General features: G+C 37.8%; 1 protein-coding gene across 1 annotated transcript; it reads left to right on the forward strand.

The window, feature by feature from the left end:
• LOC109221684 (CASP-like protein 4D1) lies at positions 2314-3042 on the forward strand. Its single transcript, XM_019386153.1, has 3 exons — positions 2314-2459; positions 2541-2676; positions 2854-3042. Exons 1-3 carry the CDS (start codon positions 2314-2316, stop codon positions 3040-3042), a joined length of 471 nt encoding a protein of 156 aa, XP_019241698.1.

A 14680-nucleotide genomic window follows, 5' to 3' on the forward strand; every position in this document is an offset into this window, starting at 1 on the left:
AGAATCAGAGCAGAATGAAAATCCGCCAAAAGGAGGGAAGGATCTGACCTAGGGTTATTTGGTATTGGCGCCAAAAATTCTATGATGACAGGATCGACAGGGCCCAGCGTGCACTACAAAAAAAATTGGAATTAGCTACGAACGTCATCGCTAATCTGTCGCTAAAACGCTCATGGCTAACAGAATTTATTGATACTCCGTTGCTAATCCGTCGCTAAATGAGATTAGCGACGGATTTTTCTGTTTAGCTATAGAATTTGTCCGTCGCTAAACCTGATTTTTTAGTAGTGGTGAAAGGGTAAGTGTAAACACTCAGAAACCCTTTCACATGAGTAGTAATGTCTTCTTCGGGGGCCGGAATCACCACCTCTTTATCTTCCCAATGGCAGTCTTTCTTCACCTGCTCAAGATCACGCTCATTTATCGAGCATATTTATCTCGACATTGGCTCGCATCGACCAGGGACCGACGAGTTTTCTCGACTTTGAAGTCGGAAGTAAGTTCACACCCCCCGGGAACACACTCCTCGGGGCGTGGCTCCACCGGTGTTTTATCATCGGCTTGCCGCGATGAAGAAGCTTTTTCCTTTTGGGGAAAAGTTTTTGACGTCTTTGCCATTTTTGTATAAGTTTAAAAAAAGAAGAAGAGAATAAGGCTCGGCATTTTGAGGGAAGGTTGACAACGAAACCTAGAAGTTATGCAGAATGGAAAAGCTTAAAGGATGTAAAAAGCTTGAAGATTAGAGCAGAGATCAAGAGTAAAGTTTGGCAAAGAGAAGGAAAGCACATTTACAGGATGAAGATGACGGTTCAATGGCACTGGTGGCTGACCATCAACTGACGCCCATTAATGACTTAGGGAACTGTATCGGCGGGACGTTTCAATCACTTCCACCATTTACATCATGAGGATGACGTTATGACAAGTCGAAGTACATAATCGAAGGCTCAATTCATTTCTTCTCATTACATTCTAAGAAACGAGGGGACTATATGTATACGGTTAAAATCGGGCCTACCCAATTTTACTATTTGATCGAGATCAAAGAGTTGCATCGAGGGTCAGCCTCGTGGTGGATCAGATTGAAACATGAGAACAAGGTACCGAGTTCGAAAATCGAGGTGCCTGTCGAGATCAAGGCCGGCAGCGATCGAGACCAAACAGGGCAGACTTCGAGCAAAGCACAATAACAAGAATGCGAGATATCCTCGACCGGTTGAAGATCGTGGCAGGAATCTCGGAACAGATCAAATCAAAGGAAGTTGTTTAGGCTAATCATAGGATTTACTTCCGTAATTAGAATTGCACCATAGATAGAATTCCTCTACTCTATAAAGAGGGTCCTAATCATTTTGTAAGCACCTTACACTCTGAGATATCAAATCGATATAACGCTTTTTATATAGTTCATATCCTTGTTCATCAGCTTGGTATATTTTAACTATTCTTGTACAAATTAGTTCGAGGGTATTCAAGCTCGATGGTTGAATTTTGTTCAAACACTGGTTTGCTTTATGTTATTGTTAATTTCTATTATTACTCTTTACATTTATCAATTGGTATTAGGTGAAATCACGTATCCTTAAAACCACATTTTAAGTTAAATTGTTATCCAATTTTAAGGGTAATCAGTATGTTTACTCAGTCTGAATGTAAAAACAATCATGGCCTTTGACCCTCTTTTGTATTATATCATTCCGATTTCATCTAATAAGAAGAAACTAAGCTTTACCTTCTCTTTACAAATTCCTCAAATCAAATTTATGTCTTACCAGTTCAATTGGCTTGCTTCATGTGCAAATTTTAAATCGCGCCGAATGTAGTAGCAAATACAAAGGAATGTCGTCTATTTATAAAGGACAACCCTGATGCAATCAAAGTCTACCATGCATTTTCCTGTTTATCTTTTCCTTTATTTTAAATTTTTTTTTTTTTACTAACAATAGAAGTATGTAGGAAACAACAAGTAGAATATGTGTTTTGTATTTCCTCGTGAAAACCGTCCTATCTTTGTTCAGATATTTTCATGGATTGTGTTCAAATATTATACCATTACATTTAATGCAATAAACCGGCAGTTTAACTCTGAAAAGGATTGTGTTCTGCTGTGAGATTCTCGTCCGGCTACAATGAACTTAAACTAGCTATAATTCAGACACAAGGTCTTTGTCTATATCGATCAATTTCTGAGTCATTTTTTATAATTAAGTTCCGTAAATGTATAAAAGGAACAGCTGGAGATATGCCTAATGAGCACTTGGAACTTGAGAATTGTTTTGTAGGAGCCAAGAAAGAGGAAAACCAAGGGGAAGAATGGCAGTATCAAGGGGTATAATCAACTCGATCCTTGCACTTAGGATTTTTACTCTCTTGTTCTGTGCTGCTTCCCTGGCAATTATCGTGATCAGCATGATCAGTGGCGGCCTCAAAACCCAATTTCGCGGTATCAAGAGTTACAGGTTAGTTTTTCAAATTTTTTTTTTTTGGATGTAAAATTAGTACGACAATAAAATCCATTTTTGCACCATTAATTATTTCAGGTATGTCTTAGCTGCTGCAGCAGGTGGAATTTTATACTCATTGATTCAACTGCCTTTCGCAATGTATTATGCCGCCAAAGAGAAGAGATTGATTAGGGGCCAGTTTCTGCCAATGTTTGATTTCTACGGAGATAAGGTCTTCTTCTTCAGAAGATCTTCCCTTCAAAATTGACTTGTTAAATTATCCTTCTATTTCATCGTAAAAGCTTTACACTAACCCAATTACATGACACGTGTTTCATATGTTTAATATTACTTTCACGCTTTCATTGTCGCCTTAACAGTTTTACAAAGTGCTGAATGAAATTGGCAGGTGGTAGCCTTTTTCTTGGCAAGTAGTATTGGTTTGGGTTTTGGCGTCAGTTTTGAATTCAAAGATATCAAAAGAGGAGATACCATTGAGAGGGGTTATATTGCCAGTGGTCTGCTGCTGGCAGGATTTGTAACAGTGGCTTTACTAACCATTCTTACTTCCATGAACCGCAAGGGCAGAGGCTTCTAGGTCCACTATATTGGAAAAAATAAAATTAGGGTTGATTCGTGTGTCATATTTTCTTGTTCATCTTATTAAATATTTTTTGGAAGCAGAAACACTTTTTTACTTGTTTCAATAATATATGCAATTTTAAAATTCATTATCATTAATGTTACTACTACTATTTTTGTTGTCGCTATCAACATATCGGCAGGGAGTTCATAGTTTTTGCTAAGCTATAATATCTGGTGGGCGAAGGGCTAATATATCCAATATAATTTTGGAATACACTTTATACATATGCATCTAAAGTTTCAAAAATTGGCGTCTCAAGTTGTCGAAGTGCAAACTTCATATAGATCGGGTTTGAAGTTCTTCACTCGTAGTACATGTGGCAGTATTTCAAAGCTTCTTTTCGACAAATGTCTCATTTTGACCATGTGTCCTTCAAACAACAAAATAATGCCAATTGATGGCATGTGGTGGCAAGATGCATGCAAGTTTTTGACAATTAAACTTGAAAAATAACAAGAAAAGCCTTAAGTTTTTTGCCTATAAAAAGGACTTTCCTTCTGCCAATTTGATATAAAAAAATATCAAGTCTTTCATTTCCTTTCACGCCTCTCTTCTTCCTTAGTTGTCCTATATTAAATATTAGTTGTTTCCTTTCTTATTTACTTTTCCTACTAGCTAGCTGGGTTTGTAATTTTTGATTTTGCTGATTCCTGTATCCTCTAAATAAATAGAGATGGGCTTATTGTTTAATCCCGGGGAAACATTTCACACTGCTGAAATAGTTTCTTAGGACAGTGCCTAACACGACTCAAGCCAATTCGTGTATCTGCTTACAAATAATATTATTGCAGTATTATTATTGTTATTTTTCGGTGTCATTTCCCTACAATCTCAGAAACTAAGGCAAGTAATACTACTGCGAAAATTTTTGATGGTGCTACCAATTTTGGTGTTGTCTCCGCTGCTACTGTTCTATCTGTCCTGCCAGATACCCATGGTGTTGCAAATACGTTATTGCATCCACAACTTTGGCAGACACTAATATCAAAATACAGGTATGTAAATAGACATGGTTACATATCCAATGCTAAAATTAAAACCTTCAAGAAAAATGCACATCAATGCAAGAGAAGAGTTGGGATAAATGATAATCTCGCTAAGTCAAAATTAAATTTGACTAAAGCGGATATTATAATTGTTGCGGTCATTTTCGAAATAAATAATGTGGGCAATGTGAGAGATTGGGTGATAGACTCTGGTGCTACTAGGCATATTTGTGCAGACAAAAATGAATTTTTGTCTTACAACCAAGTTGAGGAAGGAGAAGAAACTATTTATCTTGGTGACTCAAGAATAACTCGCGTTCTTGGGAAAGGAAAAATTCTTCTCAAACTCACATCTGGTAAAACTCTAGCATTGAGTGATGTATTGCATGTTCCTAATATCCAAACCAATTTGGTTTCTGTGGGATTATTAGAAAAAGTTGGAGTGAAGGTTTCTTTCGAGGATAATAATGTTGTAATGACCAAAAATAATATTTTTGTGGGCAATGAATATTGTAACCATGGTTTATTCATGCTTAATATTTCTAATACTTGCAATAAAAATGCATCTTCTTCTACTTACATGGTTGAGTTTATTTCTTCATGGCATGCTAGACTAGGACATGTTAATGTCGCGTATATAAAGAAAACATAGGAGCTAGGATTAATATCTGGTTTAGACTCATATATTATTAATAAGTGTAAAATATGTGTCGAAGCTAAAAGTACTAGAAAGACTTATTTTTTCACAAATAGAGAAACTGAATTATTTTCCTTGATTCACACTGATTTAGGTAATTTAAAGCAGACTATGACTAGAGGTGGTAAAATATATTATGTTACTTTTATTGATGGTTTTTCTAGATATACTAAGTTGATTTTGTTTAGAAATAAAGATGATACTTTTAATGCTTTTATTTCTTATTACACTAAGGTTGAAAATTAACTTAGTAGAAAATCAAGAGAATTAGATCTGATAGAGGTGGAGAATATTTATCTTTAAATAATTTTTATGAAAAGAATGGAATTATTCATGAAGTAACTCTGCCTTATTCACCTGAGTCAAATGGAGTAGCTGAAAGAAAAAATTGAACATTGAAAGAGATGATGAACTCCATGTTAGTTAGTTCTAATGCTCCTGATATTTTGTGGGGTGAAGCTATATTATCTGAATGTCACCTACAAAATAGAATACCACATTGAAGAACTGGCAAAACTCTGTATGAATTGTGGAAGGGTTATAAACCTAACTTGAAATATTTAAAAGTGTGGGGATGCCTTGCTAACGTTCTTTTGCCTGAACCTACAAAGAGAAAAATAGGTTCTAAAACTGCTGATTGCATGCTTATTGGATATGCTGAACACAGTGATGCATATAGATTTCTTATTTTAAAAAGTGATGTGCTTGATTACAATACTATAATTGAGACAAAGTGCCACGACCCAAGTTCTCCCTCCGTGAACTATCGTTACGGCACCTAGTCTCTACGACTAGGTAAGCCTAACAATTTACGAAAAAAAAATAAAGACACAAAACCAACAATTAACAGGTCAATATAATAAAGGAGTTTAAAATGTCGCTCGGCATATACAATAACGCCACTCTCGAACTGAAAATAGCACTCCCAAAACTCGGAATCTTATGAATCACAAGCTAAACAAGTACATAGTGTTTCTAACTCCAGAAGTCTAATAACGAAGAAAATACAGGAAATCTATAACTAAAGGGAGAATAGAGAGGGATTTCTAGGTCTGCGGACGCGGCAGATATACCTCGAAGTCTCTGGATCACCTCGCCTCACTGGAAGTATGGCTGAGAAGAAGAACCTAGATCCGCACACGAAAAACATGTGCAGGAAAGGGCATGAGTACAGCACAGCGGTACCCAGTAAGTGCCAAGCCTAACCTCGGTCGAGTAGTGACGAGATCAGGTCAGGGCTCTACTGGTTTATACATATAATAAGATAAAACAGTATGAAATATCACAGTAGAGTTAAAATGCTAACAATCAATGAAAACAAAATCACAGGAAGAAATAACTCAGTACACAGAAATAGCAACAGGGGATCTCTCGGGATACCATCCCGTAGCCCCAAACGTAAATGTACAGAGGATCTCCCGGGATACCGTCCCGTAGTCCAAATCATAAATGTGTAGGGGGATCTCCCGGAATATCATTCCGTAGTCCCAAAGTAAATATCCAGTACAGAGGGATCTCTCGGGATACCGTCCCGTAGTCCCAAACATAAACATATAGGGGGATCTCCCGAAATACCGTTCTGTTGTCCCAAAATAAATGCACAACTCATTCAATATACACAACAGTTCCAACTAGGAAAGATCTACAGTTCTAATCAAATTCGTAGCAAAGAAGACAGGAAATTCTTACTCTAAACATGCTACACAGAATCCAGGTAAAGCAGTTAAAGCAGATAAGACAGTTAAGGCACATAAGCATGCATTTTCAAAGCTAAACAGGAGGCTACGTATACTAGTATTACTCAATTAAAGGAAAACACAATTAATTACTTAATGAAAACGAGGTCTTTCAATAATTAGCACGTGTACGCACTCGTCACCTCACGTACACGACATTCATATAACGACAGTACCAAAATCCTAAGGGGAGTTCCCCCACAAAAGGTTAGGCAAGCCACTTACCTCAAACCAAGCTCAAATCAATCCGATATCACGCTCTTGCCACGAGTATCCAACTCCGAGTGGCCCAAATCTAAACAAATCATTTACATAACGTAAATATAGCTACAAGCAACTAATTTAGCTAATGAATTAAAAGCTAAGGCGAGAAAATAGGAAAATGCCCAAAAATCCTCCCGGGCCCACGTCTCAGAATCGGGTAAAAATCACAAATTACGAACACCCATTCACTCACGAGTTCACTCGTATAAAAATCATCCCAATCCGACATCAAATTTCTATTCAGACTTCAGATTTTCACTTGGGGAACTTTTTCCGCTATTTCCAAACTTCCACCCCGAAATTCCTTAATTAAATGAGGAAAACAACAATAGATTTATGTATATGATCCAAAATAGAGTTAGAATTTGTTACCCAATAGCTCTCCTTCAAAATCCCTCAAGAAATCGCCTCCCACCGAGTTCCAAATTAAATTTTGTGTTATGAAATCTTAAACCCTCGAATTCCTCTTTTCTGCCCAGTGATTTCCGCATCTGCGGTCAGGGGGCCGCTTCTGCGGTCCCGCACCTGTGGGAAAACCATCGCAGGTGCGAAAGTCACTTAACCGGGCTGGGGCCGCTTCTGTGGTTCCGCATCTGCGGTCCCACGGCCGTACCTGCGGTTCCTGATGCCTAAGTCCAATTCCACTTCTGCGGTCCCCTCAGCCGCTCCTGCGGCACCGCACCTGCGATCCCATATCCGCAGGTATGATTATAACAGGTTCAGCAACATCAGAAAATGCCTAAGTCCGAATTTTCATCAGTCAAGCATCCGAAACTCACCCGAGGCCCCCGGGACCTCAACCAAACATACCAACCAATCCTAAAATATCATACGAACTGATTCGAGCCCTCAAATCACATCAAACAACGCTAAAACCACGAATCACCCTCCAATCCAAACTTAATGAACTTGAAATTCCAACATTCTACAACTGATGCCAAAACCAACCAAACCATGTTCGATTGACCCCAAATTTTGCACACAAGTCATATTCAACACTACGGACCTACTCCAACTTCCGGAATCGGATTCTGACCCCGATATAAAAAATTCCACTATCGGCGCGAAACTCAAAAAATTGAATTTTCGCCATTTCAAGCCTAAATAAGCTACGGACCTCCAAAACACAATCCGGACACGCCCCTAAGCCCAAAAACACCTAATAGAGCTAACGGAATCGACGAAATTCCATTCCGGGGCCTTCTTCACACTGCTCCAACTACGGTCCAAATTCTAACACTTGAACTCTCAATTAGGGACTAGGTGTCCCAAAACACTCCGAAACTCAAGATGTACCATCTCGGCAAATCACAAAAGTAGAAATAGAAACGGAAACAGTTAATAGGGGATCGGGGCGTTAATTCTCAAAACGACCGGCCGGGACGTTACATCCTCCTCCTCTTAAAACATTCGATCGTCCTCAAACGAGCATAGAGACATACCTAAAGTGGTGAAAAGTTGAGGGTAACGGCTGCACATATCCTGCTCGGTCTCCCAAGTCGCCTCCTCGAACGGCTGACCCGGCCACTGAACCTTTACTGATGCAATGCTCTTTGACCTCAGCTTTCGAACCTGCCTGCCCAATATAGCCACTGGCTCCTTAATATGAGATAGATCCCTGTCCAATTGGACGGAACTAAAATCCAACACGTGAGACGAATCGTCGTGATATCTCTGAAGCATCGAAACATGAAATACCGGATGAACTCCTGCCAAGCTGGGAGGTAGAGCAAGCTCATAAGCAACCTCCCCAACACGCCGCAACACCTCAAAGGGACCAATAAACCTTGGGCTCAACTTGCCCCTCTTTCCAAATCTCATAATGCCCTTCATAGGCGAAACCCGAAGCAAGACCCGCTCTCCAACCATAAATGAAACATCGCGAACCTTCCGATCCACATAACTCTTTTGTCTGGACTGGACTGTGCGAAGTCTATCCTAAATCACCTTAACCTTCTCCATAGCATCCTGAACCAAGTCTGTGCCCAATAATCTAGCCTCGCCCGGCTCGAACCAACCCACGGGGGATCTACACCGCCTACCATACAGAGCCTCTATTCCTTGTAGAAAAACCTAAACCTCAGAAGCCCAAAACCAGGCGATCACCATAACACTAGACAAGCATCAGCAAGTCAAAATACAATGTGTCTACTAACATATGCACTTTTCTTAGGCGACATCAAATTGGGCCATTCTCTTAAACATCTAAAATCGTCTGTGCCATCAAGAACTCCTATCCTTCCCTTCAAAACTGAACCGCAACCTTGAACTCGAAACTTTCAATCCCACGCGACGTACCACCACTATATATCATGCTAACTCGTGAAAATACGAAAATCACATAATCAGCTCTGAACCATCAATAAGTCGAACACCTCATCAATCGAGGACCTTCTATATAACCCAATCCAGGAGGACATCATCACACGCCATACACCTTCTATACCTATAGACTACTAAACCCTGGGTCATGGTCATAACCATAGTGAATTCTTCTTAGTCCATTAACACATAATCAAGTCATTAGAACAAATCTTCTCTAACTCAACCAAGTCACGCAGACTGCCAATCCCAAAAGTAACTCATCTGATATGCGCGCTATGAAGGAACCTTCTGTGAATCCAAAGTTGTTTCTTGTATCTCTCTAACACTTCCATGTAGAGTCATTCTTGATAGATAAGTACCCTAAACTAGACACCGTCCGTAACCGATCTCAAGCTCTAACCATACATAGATCTGAAATCCCTTAAGTGCCACATATAAATCTTGAACTCATCCGAATCTTTTCGATAGTCATCAATCTTGCTCTAATCCCAACTATACAGCCAATAGACACCGAATAACCTGCACTTTGCCCATACCTAAATAACTAAAAGATGGAACCAAGCGATTTATTTTTTCCTTACACATTGCATCAGCAACGAGCATCAAGCACAAATCATTCCCAAGTCCGCTATATACCCATAAGGCATACTACATTATTCATTCGTCGATCCCTTGCTCGAAATCATACTCGATGGAACCTTTCTCAAATCATAGCCAACCCGTCAATATATCTTAGTCCAAGAACTAATACCATGCATGACCATTTAATCATATCATCGTAAAAGATTCCCACACTTAGCTCAAAGCCATAGAATACATCATCGGCAAACCACAGTATCATTCACTCATAGCTGACCCAGCCCCATACTGTTATTCAGCTGAATACTTCATAAACTTAAGTAACACTAGCCGTAAACACTCCAAAGACGCTGCCGAGTAGATACTCATCCTTGTGACAGTCAAGCCAATTCATCAAATGCCCCAAAATGATAATATATGCATCCGCTGAATAGAAGCCTCTTACAAAACACATGACCTCAAATCCTCAAGCAGGAGATAACCCACTAGCTGGACTCAATTAACACCTTCCCATGACCCCACCACGGTCAATACAACTAAGAACCTCATTAACCCTCTCGAGTCTACATTCATCGACAAGATATAAAAATTCGCTCCATCCTACAAATGAACAACTGGAAGACCTACAAATTCATCAACATCAAACTTGTACAACATATTGAGATGGTAATCGAGCATCCACTAAGGCTGTCCAACGGGACGGGCCGGCCCGTCCCGTCCCGGTCCCATCCCGTTCCGTCCCAAGGTAAATGGGATGGCCCAATGTTAAACGGGACACGGGATGGGACGTGACGGTCATTTCGTCCCGTCCCGTCCCGCGCCCCGCCAGATTTTTTTTTAAAAACTAGCCGTTGGGCAACGGCTTAAATTGCAAAAATAGCCGTTGCCAATGGTCCAAAAGCCCCCTTAACCCCCCCCCCCCCCCCAAATTTTAATATAACCCTTAAGGTTATTAAATTATACTTTGGCCCTATTTTCTACTATAAATACCCCCAATTCTTCTTCATTTTTTCCCACAAAAAATAAATCTTTTCTCTCAAATATCTTACATTCTAATATTCTATCTATATTATTCTTTCAATTTTGTTACTATCAACTATCAAGTATCAAGTGATAAATTTCAAGTTTCAACTTTCAAGTATTTGGGCAAATTTTTTGGAGCAACTTTCAAGCTTCAAATTAATTCGTCAAGTATTTGGAGCAATATTTTGGCAATTTCTTCAAGTTTCAATATTAATCACGATGCACTCGTTCCATCTCCTAATTTTAATATATAATTTTTGCGTATCATTTTAGTGCTTAATTTTTGTGTTTACTTTACGTGTTATATTTTCGTATTTTATTTGTGTGTTTAATTTTTGTGTTAGCTTTTTTAATTTAATTTTGTATGTAAATTATGGCACCTAAAAATGTATTTGGCATTTTTAAAAAAAGTAGTAAAAAAATATAGTAAAGGTGAAAGTAGTAGTAATCCTAATCCTAGTCATAATCCTAACCCTTCTCCTAGACCTAGAATTAGAAAACATATTGATGAAATGACTCATGTTGATGGAACTTCATTTTTTCAACCCCACACATTTTATGATGTTCATGTCGGAGAACAACTAGATCATGAAACTTTACAAAGACAATTTGGCAATGATATTTTTTTGAGGACGAAGAAAATGAGGATGAAGAAAATGAGGAAGAAGAATTACATGAAACACCCACTAGTCCCGCAACACAAGCTCCAACTCAGAGTCAATCTCAATCTGGAGCTTTACCCCCTGTACCCCCTGTAAGGGGTAAGCCTAAGGCTGAACGTCCCAAAACATCACTTGTATGGAAATTTTTTGAATATGATAAAGTCAATCATCATGCTATATGTGAAAAATATTAGCAACAATTTGCACACGCAACAAGTGGTGGGATGGGGGGTTTAACTAGACACTTAAGAAAGCATCACAAATCTTTATGGATACAAGCTAACATAGAAGGTGGAATAATTATAGATCCTACCATCAGTACTGGCACTCCTAGTGGATCTAGTTCTAATCAAATTCAACAACAACTTGACCCTGCTTCTGGTCATGTTTTACGCAAATATAACAAAGATAGAGATCGTGAGAACTTAGCAAAAATGGTGGCTGTCTGTGGCTTACCTTTTACTTTTCCTTCTCACCTTGCTTTTGTTCATTATATACAAGGAACTTGTAACCCTTCTTTTCAAGGTTTTCCTAAGACCACGGTTAGAAATGATGTTTTTAAATTTCAAACCGAATATCTTCAGTATATTCGTTGTGTATTTTTTCACTTAGATTGTAAAGTGTCTATCACATCTGTTATAGGTCGTAGTCCTAATGGTTGTGATTATTTAACTGTTATATGTCATTGGGTTGATCATCACTAGAACTTGCAAAAACGTATTATTGGTTATAAATTTGTCGATTCAAAACACACTAGAGCATATATTGCAACTACTATTCTACAAATACTTGATTTTTATGGACTCATTAATAAATTTTTAACTATCACCTTAGATAATGCTTCTGCTAACACAACCGCAACAAATAGCTTAAAATCTAGACTTTGTCCAATTAATCTAACAATTTTTCATGTTAGATGTGCATGCCATATTTTTAACTTGGTTGTAAAAGATGGTCTTAATTTATTTTTTGATGCTTGTAGTAAAATACAACATGCTTGTGGCTATATTTTTCATGCTCATAAACAAAGTAGAATTCGTGAATTTGCTCAACAATGTGCTAGCGCTAACCTTCAATTTAGAAAAGTTCCAAAAGATGTTTGTACTAGGTCGAATTCTACTTATGAAATGCTTAAAGTTGCTTATGATTATCGGGTGCCTATCCAAAAGGTATTTAATATGCATAATGCTCACCCTGTTGTTCAAATTGTTGATTCTGATTGGGATGAGATCAAAGAGCTTACTAAATTTTTAGAAAATTTTTATTATGCTACAAAATAATTTTCTGGTATATATTATCCTACTATTACACAAATATTATGGTATATTTGTGGAATTTCTATTGTATTTGGTAAGTATAAAACAAATCCAACTTATGCACTGGCTATTAATGAAATGATTTTAAAATTTAGAAAGTATTTTTTTCCTATTCCCGAAGTTCATTTAATTTCTACTCTACTTAACCCATCTTTAAAACTAAGAGGTGCAAATGGACTTGTTCGTAAAATTTAGGAGAATTTAGAAATTCAAGAAAATGAACAACCATCTCTCGAAGACTGCTAAGCTAGATTTGATAATTATAAATCTATGGATACAACTGGTTGTGAAACTGCTCCGTCTACTTCTAAGTCTAGAGCAGAAGTTTTATGGAAGATATGGATATAACAGGTTTTGATTCCTCTATTGATGATGAACTTGATTCTTATCTTAATCAAGGATTGGAAAGTATTAAAGACGAAGAAGGCAAGGAACAAATTTTGTCATGGTGGAGGGAGCGTGGCAAGNCTTTTCCAACACTTTCAATTATGGCCCGAGATATCCTAGCTATTCAAGCATCATCAGTAGCATCTGACATTTAGCGCAACGAGATTTCAAATTGGAGATCATAGACATGCATTAGCAGAGGACAGTCTAGAGATATTATTCAGAGATTGGATTAATTCAGAAAGAAGAAATCTTGGTTTTGAAAAATTAACCACTAGGGAAGAGGAAGAATACAATTAGATACTTACCACTGGGAGCGATGATGGCATGGAGCTCATGGAACATCAATCAACATTGCCAATTCCATTAGAATGTCCGAGAGATATTATTGATAAGTTACAAAGAAGCTATATAGGAGCTTACAAATATTAGTATGATAATTTGTAATTGGCTACTAATAGGCCTAGTTAAAACAGAATCCTTCTTAGAAGGTGGCTGCGTAGATTAGGTGCTCTTTAAAAGAATTATATTTGTATTTGAGATTTGAAAGTTCTATTAAAAAATAAAAGCTCTAAGCGTTGAATTTTTTTATGAATTGTCTTAGTTACTTAATAGTTATACTTTAAAATTATATTAAATAAATTATAACTCTATGATAAATTTATAATTACTAGAATATTTCATTACAAGTCTTTTTGCTTTAATATTTTATAATTTTTTACTTAGTTTTTTAATTTTTATTTTAACGTAGTAATATTTAAGGTTCTTAAATAAGTCAAAAATCTAGCCGTTGCAAACTTTAAAAACATAGTAATTTTCAAAAAACTAGACTTTTTTTTTTTAAAAAAGAAAATACAATTAAGGCTCACGAACCCATCCCGTCCCGTCCCGTTCCGTCCCGTCCTATCCCTTCCCATCCCGTTTGTTAGCAGGACGGGATGGGACGACCGTTTCGTCCCATTTGTCCCGTCCCGTCCCGTTAGTTTCGTCCTGTCCCGTTGGACAGCCACAACATCCACAATCCTTCGTAGCCCATCTACAACATCACCAGTCATCGGCGCACAATGAAAATTGGTGCTCAACATCGCATATGAATGAATAGAAAGAACCAAAATCGCAGGTTTCAAGCTGAAACAAGGTTGCACGATAAGGAAAGAAGGAAAGAAAATTTCCTAAATGTTCTAGAGCTTCTCGAAGATAGGTGTGGACATCATCATACGGATCCACAAGATTCTACTAGACATTTTCTCACGACTCGTAGAACCTAGATACCTAGAGCTCTGATACCAACTTATCGTGATCCAACATTCACCTATTCACGATGGCACCTAATAAAGCCGCTAGGTAAGCCAAACAACATCAATTATAAATAAACTAAGAAATCAACAATGTATATACTAGAAACTAAATTCCAATACAATATAACTACCCCAATAACTAGTGGTACAAGTCATGAGCCACTTGATTTAGATTTGGAAAACTGATAGAAAGAAAAAACACGATAAATGTTTAAAGTTTACGTAAATAGAACATAAATCATAGGCTGCCATGAACAAGAGGCAACTCGAATCTGGAATGCGAGTACGTCTTCAATGCACGGCTTCGTCTCCCACAA

This window comes from Nicotiana attenuata, chromosome 2 (assembly GCF_001879085.1).
Source record: "Nicotiana attenuata strain UT chromosome 2, NIATTr2, whole genome shotgun sequence".
Lineage (NCBI taxonomy): Eukaryota > Viridiplantae > Streptophyta > Magnoliopsida > Solanales > Solanaceae > Nicotiana > Nicotiana attenuata.